Source organism: Gopherus flavomarginatus, chromosome 5, assembly GCF_025201925.1.
Source record: "Gopherus flavomarginatus isolate rGopFla2 chromosome 5, rGopFla2.mat.asm, whole genome shotgun sequence".
In the NCBI taxonomy this organism is placed as follows: domain Eukaryota; kingdom Metazoa; phylum Chordata; order Testudines; family Testudinidae; genus Gopherus; species Gopherus flavomarginatus.
This window is the reverse complement of record NC_066621.1, coordinates 52,533,241-52,555,791: the sequence shown is the minus strand read 5'-3', so window position 1 is coordinate 52,555,791 and position 22,551 is coordinate 52,533,241. Positions and strand designations below refer to the sequence as shown.

The following is a 22,551-nucleotide window of genomic DNA, read 5'->3' as shown; positions in this document are numbered from 1 at the left end:
GGTATTTCTCAGTGTCTATTACAAATATTTTAAAATGGGTGAAAATCAGTGCAAAATATTAATTTCCCAGTTTTCTGGGTAAATATCAGCATTAATACTGGGGGACAAGAGGGCAGAAAAAAGCAACAAAGAAAAATGAGGTGTACTGAAAGTAAAAGCAGTTTAATGCTGTGGTTTTTATTTCAAGAATAGTCCATTAACAGTATGTACACGTATATGTACATCTTCCACTACATTGTGTTACTTTAAGAGGGAGCTTATTATTAACACAAAGACATCTACCTAATGCAATGGACTGGATTTGCTCAACATAATCAGCATTTTCAGGCGTGGTCAGAAATTCATGTGAAAATCCCGTAAAAACTGAATAGCTTTTTTTAAAAACCCAAGAATTGTTCAGTAAAAACTGAAAACAAAGGGCCTTTGCTGTACTGCAATATGTTTAACCAGGTTTTTTTTTTTCAAGCTCTTTTTTTATTGCAGTTAATTAATCGTCACGGTTTTTACTGCAACCATTGCACAATTTATGCTCATGAGTGCCAGAGATGGAGTGTAAGTAAGGTCCGTGCCAGAAGTCCAGGGAGACTCCTCTTCTTTCTTCTTTGTGATCCTCCTCTAGGACCTCTCCTAGATTGCAAATGACTGTTCTGGAATTTCCAAAGTGAATTGGTGTCTATCCAAAATACGCTTGCTGTAGTCTTAGATTTGCCTTCGTGTTTGAGTTGAACACTTTAGTTTTGGGAATTATTTTTCTTCTCTTAGGAATGGATTTTTGTTCCATTTATTGCCCACTATCAGATCTGGTTACAATTTTGAAAAACCATTTTATCCAAAAATGGCAAATTCTTCATGACATTGTTGCTAGTTTTGATCAGTTCTACCTGCAGTGTACATATACAGCTATGGTAGCTGTCTCTTTTGGGTGGGGTGGAGGGTGGGTTCAGGTGTGAATGAAAAGGGTATGTGAATGATCTGTGTTTATAATGCCTGGTGACAGAGGTGGGCTTAGGGGTGGCTGTCCAGAGCAGTGAAGTGTGTGCAGGTGGCAGGGCCACCAGAAGGGGGGGCAAGTGGGGCAATTTGCCCCAGGGCCCCACGCGAATATAATATTCTATAGTATTGCAACTTTTTTATGGAAGGGCCCCCCCAAATTGCTTTGCCCCAGGCCCCCTGAATCCTCTGGGCGACCCTGGCCAGTGGTTGGGTAGCTGGGAGGTCAATTGGTATTACAGGCAGTACAGGGCAATGGTTGGAACTCTTGCAGGGGTCAGTAGCTGGAAGAGCCAATCCAAGGGGCCAAGACAGTGGGTTGCGGAGGCGAGGTGACAAGGCAACCAGCAGGCAACAACATGTTGCTCAGAGAGCTCCTTCTTCCTGTTGGGGTCTTTATATAGTCCAGGTACCCAATGAGAGTGCTGTCTATCCAGCCAATCAGGGGCCTGGGGTGTGGCTGCTACAGGGCTGTAGGCCTTTAGCACTAAGGCTGTTGGTCAGTGGCAGTGGTTCAGCGCGTTAATGTGGTGCTAAGGATGCCACCTGGGGACCTGGTTGGCCAGGGTTCAAAAGTGGGGTCCTGCTGGTTTTACTGAATTTTAGCTCCATCCATCCTTTCTGACTGTTCCTGCGATCAGGGTCTTTCCCAGTGCCCTTTGACAAAATACCCATTGACTTCAATGAAAGTAAGATCAAGTTCAGAACACTTACAAGGCTCTTGAGAGAGTTCTTGGGAAAGAGTCTTTTGCTCCAGAGAGGGGACAATATGGGTATTTTTGAAGCAACATATACTTTTTGCATAGTTTCTATCATAAAGGAGTTGTCGTATTACAAGGAGTTTAATAATCTGTATTTAAACCCTATGAAAAATGCTGCCAGCTACTGTAGCTGGAGAATATATTCTTTCATCTTAGCCTGTGCTTAGAACAAAGCACTGTCCATTGCAAATATAATAGAGCATATTTTATTTATTCACTTTAGAAAACTTTTATTGCACTGTTGCATGTTAGAATTGTAGAAGCGCCAAATCTTGAAGCAGACCTCTCTAGCCTTTAAGCACTGTCACAGTCTGAGCCTTATTATCTAACATAGCCCAGCCTCTCTTAAGGAATCAATTCATGGCCTTCAACCCTGTGTGGGTGTGTGCGCATATATAATTTATATCTTCCACACATAACTACACTAAAAGAATATTAAGGTTGCAAAGTCAAACACTAGAAAATTAGCAAATGCCAGAATTAAAGTTGCCTGTGTAGTCTTAATTTGGGCCCCGTGTGCATATGCACTATCATTCTGTCTTTAATTACATGATCGCATACTGTTTTTCCATATTTCAGTGTGAGATGGCTTGGACCCAGTACCTGGAAACAGGTCAATACAAAGAAACCTTTCATTTTCATTGCACGTGTGAGCACACACAGAAGTGGTAATATCACTTCCATATGACGGGTTCTGTTCAGCTCTTCAGTAATAAAACAGGTTTAACTAGCCTGCAAGTCCTAAAAATTATAGATTGTATGTTTTCAGTGTAATACGCTGAAATTAGCACACAGTTGTTGTTAATTTACAGAGAATGGACCCTTTCTTCTTTGCAGAGGAAAAGCCGCATCTCACTTCTAACTTTGTGACGGGTATTTGAGTCTACATTCACACCACCACCCGATGGACAAGAGGCTGTGCTATAGCTTTTATCCTGATTGGTCTCTCTTGAATGCACTTTTGGTTTAAAGTGAATAAGTGGCCATTCTTTGAATATTATTGATATGCTTTGTGTGTGTGTAACAAGTTTGAATGCTAATGCAGGATGGGCTATTATAGTAGATACTCTTTCGAGTTGGGTTTAAGAATGACATTGTTAGGTGTTTCTGCATTTGAGTATTAAGACAAAGATTTTCAGAAATGGTTGGCTAAATTCATGCTTGTAGGCCAGATTTCTAAAGGTACAGAGAGGTACCTAGTGGGATCTACAGAAATGTCTAAATACCTTTTTGTAAATCTGCGTGCTGAATCCTTAAAGCCATGTCTTCTCGTAATGTGTCTTAAGCACATGCTTGACTTCAGTGGGTTTTACGTACAGGCATTAGAGTTTTTTTCTGAGTTGGGGCCTAAATAAGTGTCATTGACATCAGTGGGAGCTTCTGACTTATAAACCAGACCACGTTCAAGGTCTATATTTGAATGTAGGCTCCTAGCTTTTTAACTCTATTTTTTAAAATCTTGACATGAACAAAATGCACAATAAATATAGCATGTGCAGTGTTTCCTAATGGAAACCGCAGTTTCCATCCCATAAGACTGAAGAATAAAAGATTAAATTGCAGTGCATTTTGCTCACATGGAGTAAGCTGAATTGATTCTCATCTTGATGAGTCAGGTGTGAGGCAGGGGCGGTGTATTTATGCTCAGAACACCCATTAACACTGATGAGTTATCCTTGTAAATCCTCTTTGTGGTGCAAAGAGAATAAATCTCTACCTGTAAAGCCTTTGATATGCAATACTTGTAATTGATTTCATATTATTTTGTATTTTACAGCAGTCCTGACCCTGCCTGAGCATTTATTAAACATTATGCATGGTGTTGTTAAACAGCAAGCCAGTGCTGAAGGAATTTCAAGGATGAAATAAGACAAAATTACTGAGCTCTGATGTTTTACAGTTTGATATTAATCTGGAATTCCTCAAGATCTTCATTCCTTTCTTTCTCTTACTACTCTTCTGTAGCCTTTTACAAAAGTGATTCATCAAAACATAGAAACCTTGTAGAATTATAAATATTTCTTTGTATACAAATGACCCAGACCTTTTTGAGCTCTATTTGCTGTCCTCCTAGGGCAGAGGTGAGCAAACTATGGTCTGCGGGCCACATCCGGCCCTCAGGACTGTTCTGCCTGGCCCTTGGATGTGTTGGGGGTTCTGAGGGGGACAGTCAGGGGGTGGGAAGTGATAGGGGGCAGGGGCCAGGCTGTTTGGGGAGGCACAGCCTTCCTTACCCAGCCCTCCATACAGTTTCGGAACCCCGATGAGGCCCTCAGGCCAAAAGTTTGCCCACCCCTGTCCTAGGGCCTGGATTCTGTTAAAGTCAGTGGAAGTTTTGCCCAGTGGAGATTCAGCTTATTAAAGCTGTTGAAGTCAATGAGATTTAAGTGTGTTCTTGAAATTAAGCATCTGCTTTCCTGCATGGCAGTGCATCCTGAGAGTGGGATTTGATCCATAGTAAAATTAAACGTGAAATTCATGTTACAGTATTTTCCACTGTTATTACTATGTCCTCCTTTGTTTTCTTTGCAGCCTCTCAAATACATTTTTAATTATTCTGTAATGTAATTTGAGATGCATAAAAAGCTCTCTGTTGTACATGTTAGAAATTACTGAGTGCCTCTCTTGATACCTCAGTTCTTGAATGCGCTGCAGATTTGCCCGGTGTCCTAGCCTCTGTGACCTCTTATTGATGTCACCCAGAACTCTCAGCTGCTCTGTTACCACTCTGGCTCAGGAAGAGTGAGCTTTGCTGCTGCTAACTGTGTCAGCTCCCTGGTGCACCAGCTTGTCCACTTTGCCAGCAAACTCTTCAGGACTCCACCAATCCAAACCTTGCCTTGCAGGGAACAATCTGTTATCCCTTCAAGTCTAGAGTTTCCCACTGATGGCTTTCTGCAGTGTCCAGTCAGTCTCACTGGACACTCTCAAAAGTTGTGTGCTGCCTCCAAAGCCTGTTAGGTTAACTGAAGACCCACACTTCCCTTGAATGTAACAGCACTGAGATGGTTTTGTAATAAAACAAGAAAAAGTTTAACAAAGAACATAGGTTTAAGTGATTTCAAGGAAGAGTGGAAAAGAGACGAAAGTTTGCGAACAAAACTTTTTTGAGACTAAAACTTCAGCAAATTATGATGTTTGTCTAAGTGGGTTTCTCATCAATAGACAGTTCAGAGTCTTCAACCCCCTTGGCCGAAGGATCCACCTCTACAATTTCAAGAGCTGTGGCCTCTTGTGTCCCTCAGGTGATGGATGCCAAAAATGGCTTTCTGTTTCTGTTTCCCAGAGCCCATTGTCTCTGTGTTTCAGGAGCCAGGAAGGCTTCCTGGGGTAATCTCCATCCCCCGTTGTGATCGTGAAGTGGTCATCTCTCCCACTTGCTAGTCGGATTGCTTTGTTTACCTTATCTATAAATGTACGTCCATTGTTTCTGGACTCACCTTGCTCAATTTACACTGAAGAGACAGTGAAGCAGGCGAAACAGCTTTTCTTTGCCTAGAATAGGCTGGGCTTATGTCCTGATTTCCAAACACATTTTAAGAACGTATTTCTAGCAGACATCTATTATTCTTTGTATACCACTCATACATATACATGCAATAACATTAGTGACCAATGTGTTACCAGTTTGCATATGATACCTTTTGTGACACCTTTTAGATATAGATTCTAACAGTGAGTTGGAGCAATGAATGTGTTAGGCCTGATGCGAGTTATGGTATGGTATCCCCTCTGCCAGTTCTCACTGAGAGGCTCCCTGGGTCACAGCCCATCAGTGAGTCTGATTCTTCCTGTTATAGGTATTTTAATTTTCAAGAATACAGATGGTCTCTCTGGTAAGCAGACTAGGGTAATGGTTTAACAGCAAACAAAACAAAAATTGAAGACTCCAATTTCCTCAATATGCAAGTGCCTTTAAAAGTCTCCATCCATATCCTGAATTTTGATGCTCAGACTGACACTCAGCATCGAAGTACTCATTTTCCATGACTATGTGCAGACTGGCATGTCTAAATGAGGAATCATTCAGTTAAGGTCCCCATGCTTCTCATCTTGCAGCTTTTGTGCCGGCTGACTGCTGGACCCATCTGAGGCTATTGGAGTCAATGAAGCTCCGCACGGGAGCAGCAGTCTAACTACACTTAAGAAGTTGCAGGCATGAGGCCTGTGTTTGTAAATTAGGCCCATAACGTAAATTAAGCTGATACAGATTAAGATAGGAGCACTTGCTTCATTAGTACTATTGATTTTTACCAAATTCACCTAAAGGGAGAGGAAAGGGTGGGGGGACAATGGCAGAGAGCAAAAAAGGAAACAATAGTGGAAAAAAGAAAATAAATAACTCAATAAACAGACCTTGAGTTTTCATATTTGTCTTCGTTGCTTTGCAAATGTTGACAATCTTGGTTCTTGTCATGAGTGACTATTAATATGATATTAGTATCCTGATCATGATTTTGAGGGCTAATAACTTTTCAGTGATCGCATGGAGAACTGAACATGGTTCTGGGACTTCTGTGCAGAATGGCACCTCAACATCTATAAAGGTGTACTCTGCCCACCAGTGAGTACAAGGACACTGAATGTAAAACAATATATATCTTAATACTTGCTCTGCTTTTGTTAGGCTAACCGTGGATACTCTGAGCTATTTAAATCTTTAAAGTACTCTGCCTGATGTGTCTCTTAGTGAAAACTAATTAGAACTCAACTCCAAAATGAGAAGCTCTTGAGAAACCTTAGAAGAACATTTTTGCTGTTATCTCTGACTTCCTATGCTTAGACAAGTCCTGTTGTTCTACAGGCCGATGTTGGTTGGATGCTCTGGAACTTGCCCTGCGTTGCTCCAGTCTCTTCCGACTCAGCGCCTCCAAACAGGGGAAGGATGGAGACCTGAACTGCTCTTCTGATTCTTCACATGCTGGACTGTATAACCTGTTGCACACGGCCACCATCTCTGACCAGGAGCTCTTCCAGTAAGACTGTGCTTTTAGCTCTTGTGCATGTAAAGGTACTGGTTGGTTCATACACATGACTCATTTTTAACCATATTATTTTTTTAGAATACACACTAGCCACCATTGGCTTGGTGAAGGGCTATAGTCTAACCTATCTCTGTCTAGGTTCTTATACCACACCCATCACTAATATCTGGATATCTTTTGGGAGAGATGGGCAATAGCTCTCTTTTGGGTGCTGTTCTGTAGCCTACAAACTATGAAAGGCTCAGTTAGAGTTCCAGCTGTGTGAATGTGCATAACAAAGGACCTGTATTGCCTTAGTTGGGCCAAATTTCTGTTGAAGCTGACAGAGGTAGGCAGGGTTGTCCTTACCCATACGCAAAGTATGCAGTTGGGTAGGGCACCAGGAAACTTGGGGCACCAAATTTCCTGGTGCCCAGTGCAGCTGCGTGCTCTCCAGCCCCTACCCTGCCTCTTCTCCAAGCCCTGCCCCCCTGCCCTTCCCCTGCTCCGTCCCTGCCCCGACTCTTCCCACCCCTGCTCCACCCCAGCCCTGAGGAGTGCAGCAGAGCTGGACTTGCACTCACTGGCAGCAGGAAGTGCAGGGCCCCAATCCTAGCCGTGCCACCGGTGAGTGCTGGGGGCTGGTTTCCCCCTGCCCTCCAGCCAGCCCCCCATACCCTTATGGAGGCCTGGGACCGCCCCACAAGCCCATGGGGGAGGGGGGCTGTGTAGGGCCCCAGAATAGCTAGGGATGGCCCTGGGGGTAGGGGTGGGGATAGGCTTTACGGAGGTTCAGTCTACCAGTGAGTCCAGCCAACAAATGGAGTATGTTAACTGGACGTACTCGCTCTAGCATCTGGCCACCAGTTGGTAGATACAGCCGTGAGTCTGATTTTTCTTATAGCGAGGTACTCTCAGTGCTAATAGTAGTACTGTGTTATAGTCAGGAGAGCACATGTGCTCCATGGCTATAGTTTCGTAACTGCTGTCTCCACTGAGTTGGTGGGTTCGTGTTTTCCTGCCTCTTCCCCAAATGCATCCTAAGATAAAATTTACATTAAAAAAACACTGCAACCATCTTTCTATCCACACTCGTAATATTACAGTAGCATCTCATAGCACTTCACTTTAAAGACTGTTGGAGTAAACATTGTGGTTTTCTCTGTGCCTTACAGCTAGATAGGTTGTCTTAAAAATCTCTCTGGCCTCGTGGATAGGATTCTGGGCATAAAACCAGCCTGGTTCTGCCTCTGAGTTGTTGTGTGACCTTGGGCAAGTCATTTTGCCTTCCTGTGTGTTTGTCTTGTCCCCACCCTTTGTATCTCTTTTCTATTAAGACTGTGAGCTTTTGGGGGGCAAGGATTGTCTCTTGCTATGTGTACATGCAGCAACTAGCAAAATGTTGGCCTGTAGACAATACCACACTATGAATATAAGAATATTATAACAATAGGAGAATCCAGTTCCTTTTCAGAATGTGAAAGTATCTTTGCTAGTCACAAGGCAGGACACAGACTTGTCAGAAGCTCGGTGACCCAAAGCAGCAATGTATGTGTAGTTCTCTTGTTTTGCAGGCCTATTGTATTTTCAGCACTTCATGCATGCCATTGTTCTTCTGCACTGAGCGGAACTTCCTTTGATACCCCACTATAACTTGCACCATAAACAATGGTCATTCGTTCTGCGTGTCTTTTTTCGTTTGGTTGGTTGCTTTTTTTTTCTTCTTTCAAGGTATAACATGGGGTGGGACAGAGCAGCAGGAAATCGGATGTGTTACTAGGACTTGCAGATTTAATTGTGCATATATGTGTTTATCTTACGGGTCTGTCCTTTGATGTTGATGTGTCAGATCTCCTACTCTCTTCTTAAGAATAAGTATACACATAATAATGCCTGCACTGAGAGCCTTTTAGTTGGTTGTGAACCAATGAGTATTCTATAGCTAGCCTTTAAATGGGGATTGGTTGGCTGTAAGGTTCTAGGTACAAAGAAACTCTGAGATATATGTGATGGTAGAGAGTTTGTGCCTTTTTTCAGATGTGTGCATATGCCAATCCTGTGTGAGACTAAAATCAGATACAATGTGCTGGTAATGGAAATACTGTTGGCACTTACTACAGTTTTGGCTGAGGGTATGTTTGTGCTTGCTTGTTCATATAATACTAGTCCTTAGGGGCTTCAACCAGGGTTTGGGTCCTATTGTGCTAGGTGCTGTACAGATGTGTAAAAGACTGGTCCCACCCTGAATAGTTGGCAGTCCATATGCTACCCCTTCTCTTGAGGGGGCACCATTATGACATCATGCCACAGATAAAGCCACTACTGTGTCTGTCTGGATCAGAAAGGAGAATGGTGCCTTGGGAATGTGCATTCAGACCTACAGTTGCAGTTAATAGAAAGTATAGGATAAAGAAAAGAATGCGTTAAGCTTCAAACTCAAACATCAATTGTACATGCACAACAGCTACTCTATTCTCTGCTCACTGGCTGAATTTTAAGGGCCCTACTTTGGGCCTCCTGATTTACAGAACTCAACAGCTTCCCATATGGCCAGAATTTTAAAAGAGCTCGGCCCCTGGGCGCCAAACCCTCTTCAGAACCTGGCGCACAGTGTAGATCTGGTGCGTTGAGTGGCTCTACCACAGGATTCAGTTCTTTTCTCAAAAATTTTTGAGCCTCAGAGAATTTGGCAGCTACATAACGAGGGTAAAAATTCCCCAAAGCAGCAGCAGTGCAAAATGGGGTGGGAAGGGGAGTAGGTGGAAAACCAGCTATCCAAGTGTTGAGGAGATTCTTGGTTTGCCACTCACAGGGACTCATTCATTCTAATTAAATGCCTTCCCTTCAGGGAATCCTGCCCAATTAAGTTGGCATGCTGTTATTAAGGGGCCAGTTAATTACATTTAACTGTATCTTCAAATTAGTCAAACTACTCTGCCAAAAAATAAAATGGAGACAGATGTTCTATATTTGAGGGAGCATTCCTCCCCTTGTGGGGAAAATCTTCTCTTGAGCCACTGCTGTGTTTTTCCACTAGCTGTTTCTGTTCCTGTCTTGGTGGGAAAGAAATAGAGGAGACAACAATAACAAAAATCAATCTATTTAATAATCGGAAAGAGCGTGAACTTTCAAAGCACCTTGTAGGGTCACAGCCTCTCGACTTCCCTGGAAATAAATAGGAAATTGGTGGCTATAACCCTGCAGAAGTCCGTTTTGATGTTAAGCATGAGGCTTTGAGAGGCATAGAGACTTCTGTTTTTATGTGTAAGCCTATTAGTTGTTGCTTCCCCCACCCCTATTTGTGTGCCTTCTCTAACTGTGGTCTGTTCTGTTTGACACCTTGATTGTAAATTCTCTGGGACAGGCACTGTTTACTTTATGTACAATGGTGCCTTGACCCTTGCTTGGGGTTCCCAGGTGCTGCCATAGTAGAAATCATGAACAATACTATGTTGCTCAGATGCACATACTGCTCTTTGATACAGTACACATGAATGGAGAGCAGTAACCTAGCCCTGAAACAAAGGGCTCACTCTTGTTTGAGTGAGCAAAGGTCTCCTGCTGCCTTTAAACACTGTTATTACAGCTTTGCACTGGGATTTGATCCAAAACCCATGAAAGCCAATAGGAGTCTTTCCATTGATTTCAAAGGATTTTGAATCAGACCCATAATTTGGCTTTTGTTTTTAATGTATGTATTTACTGATTTTAAATTTTCCTGTTTGAACTGGTGTGGCTCCATTTCATTCTCCTTATCTGTCAAGTTTGATACTCACTCTGAATAGCATGTGTCTTCCTTTGTGCTCCCCAGAGTAGCGCTATAGTTCTGAGTATATTGAAGTCTGATGTGTAGCAGGCTGGTTTGGTAATTACTGCACAGAGTTAATATTTGGGGAATTTCAGATGAATTAACTCCCTCCTGCTCCACTGCTCTGGAATAATTAACATACCAGAAAAGTGTCATTGCAGAAGGATTTTTTTGGTTAGGAAAGAGAAGTAAAAAAGGAGTAAGACTTGCCCAGCAGAAAGTTTAAATCCTCTCACAGATTAAAGGAACATCATAATTAACAGAAGTTGCACTTTTTAAAAATGCTGTTTAAATTAAGCACGTGCTATTTCTCAAACATTGACACTGGCCCATATTGTGAACCTTTTTCTCAAGTACACGCATTCCAAGGAGAAGATTTTCACAAGGGGAGGAAGCATAACAACCATATGCAGAACACTGACAAATTGTGCTGATTGTTGACCCCAAAGAAAATAAATCAAGCCTGAATTGTCAGCAACAAACAAATGATCTGCCAAACCAGCAAGTATCTGTGCTGTGAGATTATGGGATAATCTTTCCTCCTTTCTCTCCCCCATTTCTCCCCACCTCCTGCCTTTTTTTCTTTTTTCTTTTATGATCTTAAATTCACATATGCACGAAACTCGACTTCTTCAGATTAATTTTTCAGTCATCATGCGTGGTAGTCATTGTCTGACACAAAACACAGAGACCCGATCCTGGCACTGAAGTCATTGGAGCTGCATAGTTTATAATATCCGAGCATCAGTGCTGGAATGTAATAGTCATTAATCCTCTGGCCCTAAATCTATCATCATCATTGATTAGAAAAACTGTTCCCACGTGTATAAGATGCTACTGGCCAGACTTTCAAAAGAGCACAACAGACTGAGTACTGGGCTGTTCTAGAAATCTGAGTAGAAGTGTTGCCATGGATACTGCTGGGCGCTGAGCACTTTTTGAAAATCTGGCCCTTATATGGGACCCTAAATGGGAACTGAAAATCTGACACCAGTTCTGGATTCTGAGCATTTAAATATCTGTCTAAATGGCAAAACCTAAAAACAGAGAGGGAGTGAACAAGCGAGTTCTCAAAGTAATATAGAATCAAAATATCAATGTCTCCAAAGAGAGCTGATGGGGGAGCGGGGGAGAGAAACCCACCATGGAACCATTTAAAACTAGACAAAGCATTCTAATATACTGAAGAGAGAGATCCTGCTTTGGCTGGGAGACAGACTAGGTGACCTAATGAATCTCTTTGATCTCCATTTTCTTTGATTCTCTGAAATACGTTGGTAATGCAGAAAATCTTTTTTGTTACTATAAGTGAGCGCCTTTTGTGTTTAAATTATGCATAGAGTTTGTGTGCCTGTTAGGATTCACAAGATGAAACCTAATAAGCTTTGTATATGCTAGTAAAATTGTATAGTTCAAGAGATCATGATCTCTACTGTCAGTATCACCTGCCGATTAAAATTAGGACAGTCATTGATATTGCACTCTGGGATAATTCCAATGATATAAAACAAGACACTGCATGGAGGCTTCGTAGGAGACTGTGACATTCCAGAGTGCAAGCTAGGCTAGTGAGGGACTCTGGCACCCCTGCTCTGCAACCTTGGTACCTTACAATGCCTTACAGCAGTAGCTCCATCCTGGGCCTGCTCACAATCAGACTTCCAGCGTGGAAGCCACACCCTGAGTGTCCGTGTGTAACTGCAGCCTGCTAGCCACACTTCACTTACACTCTGGCTTTTACCAACCTTGGTTACTCATATAGGGTGACCTGATATGCTCCCAGTCCCAGATCTCTTTCCTTCACTCCCCACAAAAAAAAAACAAAAAACAGTGGTCTGTACTGGCTAGCCCTCTCCTGGACAGTCCAGAGATATTGGGTCCATTGTCCCTTTAAGGGAACAATACACAGCTTGCCACCTTAAATGGAATTACCCAGACAACTTAACTTAACTGACCCAGGGTGTTTTCAATTAAAGAATAAAACCAAGTTTATTTAACTACAAAGAGAGGTTTTAAGTGAGTACAAACAATGATGCATAAAAGTTAGAAATGGTTACAAGAAAAATAAATATAAAACGCTTCCTAGTACCTAACTTAACAAACTATACTTGATTCAAAGTACAATTCTTACCAAAGTACAGTTCTTCCAACAGCATTACTGACCAACCTTTTCAGGTCAGGGCCCCTCCCCCAAAGTCCAGGGGACTTTTGTCCTCTTAACTGCAAAGAGGGAGATGGACAGGGCAAGAGAAAACATGAGGTGTTTGCCTCTCACTTGTATACTTCAGTCCCCCTCAAAGTTCTCTTCAGTTGAGAGCAAGTAGATGTCTGAGGAAAGATGCTTCATGCTGTTTTCTTGCTGAGATGTAGATTTTCTTTGTCTCCTTTCTTTTCTCGTGTTCTGGAGACTCTGTTTACAGTTTATATGCAAATTGAGGTAACCACAAACATCCTTTTGTTTAAGACCTGCTTGACCACTTGTGCCTAATTGGGGTTTGAGATTGAACTACGTGAGTTTGAGCATGTCCCTTTAACATTATACAGGGTGGATTTTATAACTTTTTTCATACAATGTTGCTACATACATGTCACCTATATTATTGACCAGTGACTTACTAGTTTTTTCAAATGATACCTCACAAGGCATATTTTGTACAAAGATTATTACATGAGTGTGTAGGGTGTGGATGCAGGGGTGCATTTGGTCACAGAGACATGGGCCATATGACCACAATAAAATAGTTCTTGTGTTGGCATTCTAAATTCCACAGAGACCCAGAATATCACTACTAGCTGGAAGGAACATAGCTGTAGCAACATAGATTTATCTGACTTGCAGTCTTATAACCCACTGAAAGGGGGAAGGGGACATTGGATTCATGAACGGAAAAGAAAACTCTGTGAGACGTGGTAGGATTGCCTTAATTGACTGAGTGTTAATCCCCTTCCTTGCCATATTTTAAATTAACTGAACTTAAAGTAATAGTGTTTCTTATCTATGAAAAACTAAGTATTAATATGGAAAATAACTGAGCACTAGGCACTAAGTTTTTCTTTGAAACATAGGAACTGCCACTCTAGGACAGACCAGTGGCCCATCTAGTCTAGTATCCTGTCTGACATTGACCAGTACTAGCTTCTTCAAAGAAAGGGGCAAGAAACCCTGCAGATGGTAATTCATAAGATAACCTGCCCCAAAGAATTTATTTGGAGGTTAGATTATGCCCTGAAGTAGGAAGGCTTGTATCGTTTCCAACTCCTGTTTTTTGTTTACTACTATAACTCTGGATATTCTTGTTTTCCACATAAATGTCCAATCCTTGTTTTGAATGCCACTAATCTTTTGGACTCAACAATATCTGGTGGGTTCCATGGGTTAATTGTGCAGCATAGAAGGGGGGGTGGTATTTCCTTTTATCAGTATTAAATTTGCCATTGAATGTTCCCTTGACCTTTATTGTTTTGACTTAGCATATTCATCTATTGAAATAGAGTAGTGGTGGTGGTGGTGATAAAAATAATGTATACCTTTATACCATCCTTTGCCTTAGCGAGTAGCACATAACATGTGGCAGGTTCTTATGCGGGCAAAAATCTCTTCTCTGAGACACTGCAGATCTCTGTCTGAAGAAGCAATCACTGTTGTATATTCTGCATTCATTCTGTATGTTGAGTTTTGATTGAAGCCAATAGGAGTTTCTTATGCAGACAAATGCACATATGCAGTGGAGCTCCACAGTGTGGACTGAGAGGAGACTTGTGACCTAAATGTTTTTCCACTTCCATGGTATAGACCCAACCACTCAGCAAGTTTGTTGTCCTTCACTCTTTCTGGTTGTAAGCCTTATTTTGCATTCTGAGGGCTTTTTTCATATTGGCTAAAATGCTTTTCATAATCTGGCTTCATATATCAAACTGAGGCAATGTAACAAACCATGTATTTCAGTTTTAATGAATCAGCCCTGGAAAATCACCATGTAGAAAATGATGCTTTTTCGGACAAATCTGAGAGAGACAACATAGAGGAGTCTGAGAATGAAACTCAGGAGAACAGCCGGAAGACAAATGAAAGCGAGAGTGACCAGTCTGAAATCCACGGGGATGTCTCCCAGGAAAGGAGAGGGACGACCTATATGGAACAGATGTATGAGGAGTTTGGGGAGGTAAAAAAAAATTTCTGAACTCTATCTATTCCACTGAAATGTCTCTGGGTTCATAGTCATCTCTCCATTGTATTCAGCCTCCTGGATGCAGGACAGTCGAAAACTGCTCTATGGGTTCAGATATTTTACAGGTAATGCTATCTGAAGATTTCTGCCAAATTATGTTGAATTCTCCTTATTCGGTAATTGTGTGTGTTATGAACAGGAGCTCCACTATTAGCCCTTTGGCATGTTTCCAGGATCAGTGAGCACTTCAACTGGGCATTGCATTAAGGAGCTGGATAGCATTGCCACAGCTCATTACACTGCAGGAGTGGAGTTATCATTCCAAGCCTGTATCCTGATTAACTAGGAGGCTTCAGTCCATTGCCTGGTGCAAAATATGGTACTTTCATTTTGTGCAACATGAATAAGAAAGAACCTTTTGTATGTCCTAAAGAGCATCTGAGCTACTTGGTCTCCTATGTGAAACTGCCGTTTAGGAATCAATTTTTCACACCATTTAGCATTAGAATGCATTCATGTCCAACACGAGCACTTCTGTTGGCTTTGTCATTGTGATTTCTTTGATGAAGATAGTGTTAGAGCAGCTTTGTTACAGCAATGGAGTTGACAGCATTGGGTGAGAGTCAGCTGGAGGAGACTGGCAGCCAGAGGTGTTACTCTGGATTTACACCAGGAAAGCTGAAATAGGAATGTTGCCCACTGTTTGAACAATGAAAGTAGATTCCTGTTGATGCATCACAGAGAAGCATTTTGCTCTAGAGATGTCTGCCTTGGGGATTTACTCTGATTTCAGGCATCATTGGCCAGACAGCACCGTAGCTGCAGCAGTCCAAACCTTTAGCATAGATGGGGTAAATAACTACAAGCTGTGACTTGCACCAGTGCAGTTTAACCCTGGTTTCTTGCAAACATAAGCTACACAGGTAACACCACTGTTGCACCTGTCTATATTAGTAGGTTGCATCAGTGCAGCTACACTGGTGGCCAGAATCATGACAAAACTCCCAGTGTAGACAAGGCCTCTGTCTCATGGCTTGAGACATTCCACGCTTGTTTATGGCTAAGGAGGCGTGACTGGAAGTGGGGGGCGGGGGGAAAGGTGGTTCGGGGCAGCCATTCTTCTGTTTGGTCACTACTACTCCTGCTGTGTCTTGCTCACTTCAAATCCTAATGTACAGCAAGCAATTACTACACAAAGTAATATGACTCCAGAGTAAGAATATGCAGCAGGAACAAAGAGAAATTAACTCTGTCCATGGAAATAGGTATTTAGACCATTTCTAAAATGTATGTGTCACATGATAGACTGTCATGAAAGTGTTAGTGGGGGTAGATAATTTAGCACTTCTTGAAGTGGATTTTTGACCGAACTTACTATAATTGCTCCATTCACTGGTGGAGAGTTCACCTGTCCAAAGTATGTGGTGCCCTTTTTAATTTTAAATGTCTACCAAAGCTGTAGCACAAGTACAATGGAATAAACTTTGATTGTATGGAGGGGTATCTTTCATGCTGAGTGAAGCCTAAAATGAGAGAGACACTGGCAGCAGATTGACTGTGCAAATTTGGCATCCAGTATGCCCTCAAATAGTTCACATGCTGCTTTGATAATTGGGTGCTGTTTTTCATATTTCTGTTTAGAGAGAGTGCTTGATCTTTTTTCCAGCTGGACTTGCACCTGAGACAGGTGAAAGGGACCTAGATGTAAGATCTCAACTAGATGGGGCCACTGATGAGTAAAGTACACCCCTCCCTTCAATACTGCACTTCATTATCAGCACTGGTATGGGATGGGTCTGAGATATTGAGCCAATAGCTGAAAATTTACATAAACCAAAAAAAATTTATAGAATTTGGGCCATAATATCAAAGGTTTACACATCCTTTGTAGGGTAGAAAGAATGCATATATTTCAGGAGGATTGTGTTGTAAATTGGCTAAGTTATGGAAGCTCAGTTGAGGGATATGTATATGCACTTCTACATAACTTTGCCTTAACTAAGCTTCCATATTTGTGCTAGAAATCTGCAGCACAAAACCAGTTGCAGGAATAAATTCATACATGCAAAATTTTGTCCCATAATATAAAAAATTACCCATCTTTATAAAATGGACTGGCAGCGAAAAGAACTTCATTTGGAAAGCTTTGAGATAAGACATTTGAAAGCTTCTCTCCCCTACTCCCTTCCTCCCCACCTCCCATGACTCACTCACAGGGTAAGTCTTTGTATATCAAGCCCAATCTGGAATTAATTTGTATTTCCAAGATATACACACCTGAAAAGCTGAGTAAATTAAAAAAAACAAGCTGACAGACCCAGAATTAAGAAGTCCTAGCTAGCACTACTGAAATAAGTTAACTAGTGGTTTCCATTTCTTCTCTAAGACTTAAGCTGCGTGGATCTCTGTCACCAGAAAGATGGTAACATCATAAAAATCAGTGGAATAAAAAGGGCTTTACTGTTCCTCTTTCCAAAATACTACTTTTCACTTTTTCCAAACCTTGCTCTAATGCAAGAAGTGAGGTGACTTACTAAAATAACATGTTACAAAGCTAATTTGAGATGCTGCACTCAGATCTGTTGCGTGCATCCTAAAATTCTGTTTTCATGGCATTCATCAATGCATAAGTCATCCCAAGGCATGTTCGGTCATGTGCTTCCCTGTATCTAGCACTAGATTTGGGACAACTCTTGGGAAAGAACTGATGCTTGATCTGATGGGTAAATTTCCGCGTACAGAATGTAGGAAGGAGGGATTGATAGACTGCATAGTAGCATTCAGTACAGAGAGTTTGGCAATGCATTATGGAAAGCAGGAGCAAACGCCAGCGTAAGTGGCTGATTGGCATCCAGAAGGTGTGGGAGCAGAGTCTCAGCTGCTGGTGTATATTAGCTCTACTGACTTACACCACCTGAGAAGCTGGCTGTTGCAGGGTGTAAAAACACATTGTCCCCCAGAACTAAATTGCATTTTCAGAAATGGACCTATTTCATTCCTCTGTAGAAATCTTTTGCCTGGGGCTTTAAAAGCAGCAGAAATCCTGATGAAATAAACAGACCGTTATGTTCCCTTTCTTCATTTAACTCTAATGCCTAGTGTGGCCTTTGGGTACCAGCTCCGATAAATAATATCAGTGTTAAACTTCACAGTGTAACTTTTAATCCTGCTGCTTGTGGGGCTGTGCATCCTGTTCAGTGATACCCCATGCAATTCCATTGAAATCAAGGGAAATGCCTAAGTGACTGAAACCAGTGCGTGGTCCTTGTCTTCTGTTGGTTAAAGGTGCTGGACAGAGTGTCCTGCAGGCTATAGTTCTCTATTAATTCCACATGACTGCCTCAACAGGGGCCATGGCAGTGTAAGCTGTGTCATGCTTGCCCCACTAGTATGTTTTGATCGTGAAGGACCACTTCCACTCTCCATTATCTGTTCAGCCGTTGGTCCCTCTGCTAAGATTGTCAACAAGATGGTGGGTTTTGCCTTTTTTTTTTTTTCCTGTTAAGAGGTGAGAATACCACTCATTCTACGCAACCCACCATTACACACTGTAATAACTTTCACTCCCTGTTGACCTAAGGCAGGTTTGAACTGTTGACATGGAGGATTTTACCATTCTCAATTCCCCTGGGCCATCCAGGCGTGTTCGCTTTGCTTTAACCATCACCTTCTGTGCTGACTTTATTCTTTCATTTAGACAGGTGAATCCTCTCAAACAGAAACAGTCTCGGAAGAAAACAAGAGCTTGATGTGGATTCTGTTGAAACAGCTGCGGCCTGGCATGGACTTGTCCCGAGTGGTTCTGCCCACCTTCATCCTGGAGCCACGTTCTTTCCTCAACAAACTCTCTGATTATTACTACCATGCTGACCTACTTTCCCAGTAAGCAGCACTTATGACAGGCTTAGCAGGGATGTATTTCCCAGCTGTGTGAACATGTGTGCGAGCATTAATGTGGTTCTGGCTGGGCCATTTGTACATTTGAGAAGTCTCCCAAATAATGCATGAGTCTCTAGTTTGATCTGTGCAGCTGTAAATTAGTTCAGGAGTCAACATCAGTGACCTTTTAAAAACAGACTGTTCCTAGTGGAAACCAGGGATGTGGGGGGAAGTAAGGAATATGGGGAAACTCTAGACAAAACTTCCTATGCACCCTTCCCTCAAGGATGGGCTGGAATGGACAGAGATGCTGTTACTTATTATAAGCCTGCAATAATAGTACTACTCCGCCTTCTGGTGTACCTGTGGAAAGAGATTTGTAGGACAAAGTTTACAGGAGAATATGTTTAAGCAAACCTGCCACCACCTGAAACCAACATAATTAGTGGCACTCGGAGATAAATAGGGGTTTTTCTAACTCCGTTGAACTGAGTAGTTTTTTGGAGGGCAGAGTGGAAAATACTAAATATTTTGCCTCTTGAATGGGCATGCTTGGTATGTTGTAACATTGAAAATATGCAATATTCATGTATAACATCACATGGATGGCTTGTGCTTTATTATTCTGTTGCCTTCAGCTTTTCTTAAAATCCTAGGGCATTTTCAAGCTTATTTGTCGATCTAGTTACACCGTTTGTAAGATGCAGCTTGCTAGGTGACTGTGTTTACCCTGGCTATTACTGATGGCTAGCTGAACCTCAGGAAGGCTGGAAGTTTTATTCAGATAGGCATCTTGAAGTCTGGATGTTGCTTCTCAGTAGACTTCCAGTTCTGTATCAGGTTGGAAATACACTGAGGAATGGAAATACACTGAGGAAAGTCTAATCACATGATCACTTCCTGTCCATCTAAAGCTGGGAAGATTTAAAGGGGTCAGGCAAGAGCTAAACTTCTGATTCTCCAAAGAAGTTAGAGGTGTTGGTTGATTTTGAGCAATAGGACTGGACCAGTTACTATCTTATGACCTCTACACAACTTCGGATCAAGTGGCAACCCTAAAGCCAGACTATTGCCCTAAAAATGAGATTATTGCGCTTGGATTTTTAGTGGGGCACGTACCTGCCAGTTACTTCCAAGAAATCCCACAGTTTGTGTGTTTGACTTGTGTACATCACTAAGAAACCAGTATCCACTGGGTGATGTACTTTCTCCTTCAATAGAAGCGCCACAATGTTTGTCAAGACATGTAGGGCCTGGTTCATCATTGTATTACTTCACTTTTATGCTGGTGCAATGCTGAAAAATCAATGGCATTAGACTGGAGTCACACAGTGGTGAATCAGACATGTAAACAGTACAAAAATCGTTTTGAGTAAACATCCCGTGTCCCTTCTCCTACAGAGCTGCACTTGAAGAAGATCCATACAGTCGAATCAAGCAAGTTTTGAGATGGTATTTGTCAGGCTTTTATAAGAAGCCAAAGGTAAGACATTGCGTAAACATTCAAACTTATTGCTTATATAGTTTGGATTTATTTTCTTGCCTTTCTCTTCTTAATTCATTTCTCCTTTTATTGTTCTTACCATTTTACTAATTTAAAACCAAATTTACGTGGGACATGGGGGAAGGAGGGCCAGGCAATAGCAGCAGTTTATCAGAAATGGGCTCAGATCTCTTGCACTGGACAAAGGAAGCTAGGGCTGGTCGTGTGCCACAGAGAACACTCTGTTAATTGTTAATTGGGGTCAGCACTTCTTATGGTGCAATATCAGGAGTCTTTTCTCTTCACGAGTTCAAACAACATATTACTAGATCTCTGTATCTGCATGTACCTGCTGTGTGTAGTAATGAAAAAAGTTACAGTACATTATCAGTAGATTTCAATGTCCAAGTTAGCAGAGGCTATAGATCATCTGTGGATCAGTTGGAAGTGGTTAGAGTAGACAGAGGGTGAGAGTCAGACGTGCTGGGGTTCTGTCACTGACTTTGCCATTTGATTTGCTGTAGAACCTTGGGAAAGTCACTTGATAGCTCTCTGTTCTTCCCCCATTTGTAAGATTGGATAATCAATTTTCCTTGGTAGTAACTTTTGGGTCCTGGGGCCATGTCCATACCAAGAAGAACGCAGCTCCCAGGCATGGCATTCCATGCTGTAATATTCCCATAGCTGTGTGTGCATGAGATTTGTGTCTTTATTTTACAGGGAATAAAAAAGCCGTATAACCCCATTTTGGGAGAGACCTTTCGCTGCTGTTGGTTTCACCCACAAACAAACAGTCACACGTTTTACATCGCGGAACAGGTAAATAACTTGGTTTGCAATCCAGACTTTTGTAAGCACAAGAACTGCTTGAACCGATGTGTGAGCAACAATGTTTATTACTGCTTCTCTGAGACTGAGTTTTTTGCACAGGAGTATAGAATGGGTTATGGCCATAAACGAGTCTTTTTCTTTCTTTTTTTTTTTCCTCTCTCCAGATTTCTTTAGCTTGCCATTTGCTTCACCATACGCTTTTTAGAGTTTCTCACAGCTAAAATCCTTCTATACTGCTTGTTAATATGATGAGTGGAACTGGAAAAAGAATAAGTTGTAATGGGGATCTAGTTTGTGGCACCAGAGGCTCAGAAATGTAAACCAGGGCCAGGCTGTTGCCATTCAAACAGTAGAATTTCAACATGTAACCTTCCAGGCTGTTTAATAAAGCCTCTTTTCCTGCCTGCCACATCGCTCACTTCTGATTGATGGAATACTATTCAAGTTAGTGTGGTTTGTGTCTACACAGAGTATGAATCACCAGGGCTCCCAGAGATTCAGAGGGCCTGGGGCAAAGCAATTTGCAATACTATAGAATACTATATTCTTGTGGGGGGCCCTGCAGGGCCTGGGGCAAATTGCCCCACTTGCCTCCACCCTGCTCTGGGCAGCCCTGTGAATCACATTGGCTCAAATTCTACATTGATTTACTCCAGTCCAGCCCCATTGACATCAGCCAATGTAAATGGAGGGAATTGGCCCTTTATTCTTCATGGATGAAAGACAGTCAGTATGGGAGTAATTTAACCCTTTAGGATATAGGCTTCTAGGCTGTCCCAACCCTACCCCCCCAAAAAAAGGTGGGGGGGAAAGAGCTTCCAAAGGGTTTTGAATCCCCAATCGAACTGGGCATCTAAATCCCCTAACTTGCTTTAAACTTTTAATTTTTTTTCCTCTACTTAATTGAAGCATTTTCTCATAGGTAAGAACTAAATCAAAATTCAAGTCTCTAACATTTTTGCTACTATGTGCCTGTTATGGAAGTTATTTAAACAATGGCATGAATACACAAGGAAAAAACCTCAATGTTCTGAATTGTGTTGCAGTGCGTAGCTGCACTATTTCCAATTGCCCACTTCATTTTCAGTGGTCTCCTGCAACATATGTGAACCCCTTATGCTTAACAATCTGTTTCACCTTGAGTTTAACTTGGATGCTCAGGTTACCTTCTCCATTCCTGAGGAAGAGCACTGTGACACTCAAAAGCTTGTCCCTTCCACCAACATAAATTGGTCCAATAAATATTCTCTTACATACCTTGCCTCTTTCATATCCTGGGACCAACATGGCTATGAAACTGCAAACAGTATTATTTCTAGGCGTTTTGGAGCAGAGGAGGCATCCATTTTAAAATCTAGAATTTAAAGTAATGTCATGTACTACATCTGTCCCTGACACCCCCTGCCAAATTTTGCGGTCCTGTGGTCATACTTGCCTATTCTACAAATATTTCTTCTTTGCTGGTGATGTGAAAAAAGACTTGCACAAACAGGGAGAAACTACTAGACACGCAAGGCCAGATTTTCAAAAGCATTCAGCACGTTGGATGCTGACTGCTTTGAAAATCTGGCTGGGTGTGTTATAATGGGAGCTTTTGGGTGCTGAGCTCTCTTGCAAATATCTTGCACTGCACCCATTAAAAATCTGGCCCACACTGATCTTGCAT

The 22,551-nt window shown here is 41.9% G+C and overlaps 1 protein-coding gene across 3 annotated transcripts in view; it reads left to right on the top strand.

Moving 5' to 3' along the window:
* OSBPL5 (oxysterol binding protein like 5) overlaps positions 1-22,551 on the top strand; it is a 99,071-nt gene that overhangs the window by 55,864 nt on the left and 20,656 nt on the right. For 2 of the 3 annotated variants that reach the window (XM_050953695.1, XM_050953694.1), the window contains exons 7-11: positions 6,556-6,727; positions 14,470-14,686; positions 18,390-18,574; positions 19,973-20,054; positions 20,775-20,873. In XM_050953695.1, the coding sequence (XP_050809652.1) occupies positions 6,556-6,727; positions 14,470-14,686; positions 18,390-18,574; positions 19,973-20,054; positions 20,775-20,873 (755 nt within the window). Of the gene's footprint in view, positions 1-6,534; positions 6,728-14,469; positions 14,687-18,389; positions 18,575-19,972; positions 20,055-20,774; positions 20,874-22,551 lie in introns of all 3 variants that reach the window. The other variant, XM_050953692.1, reaches the window with a different exon arrangement.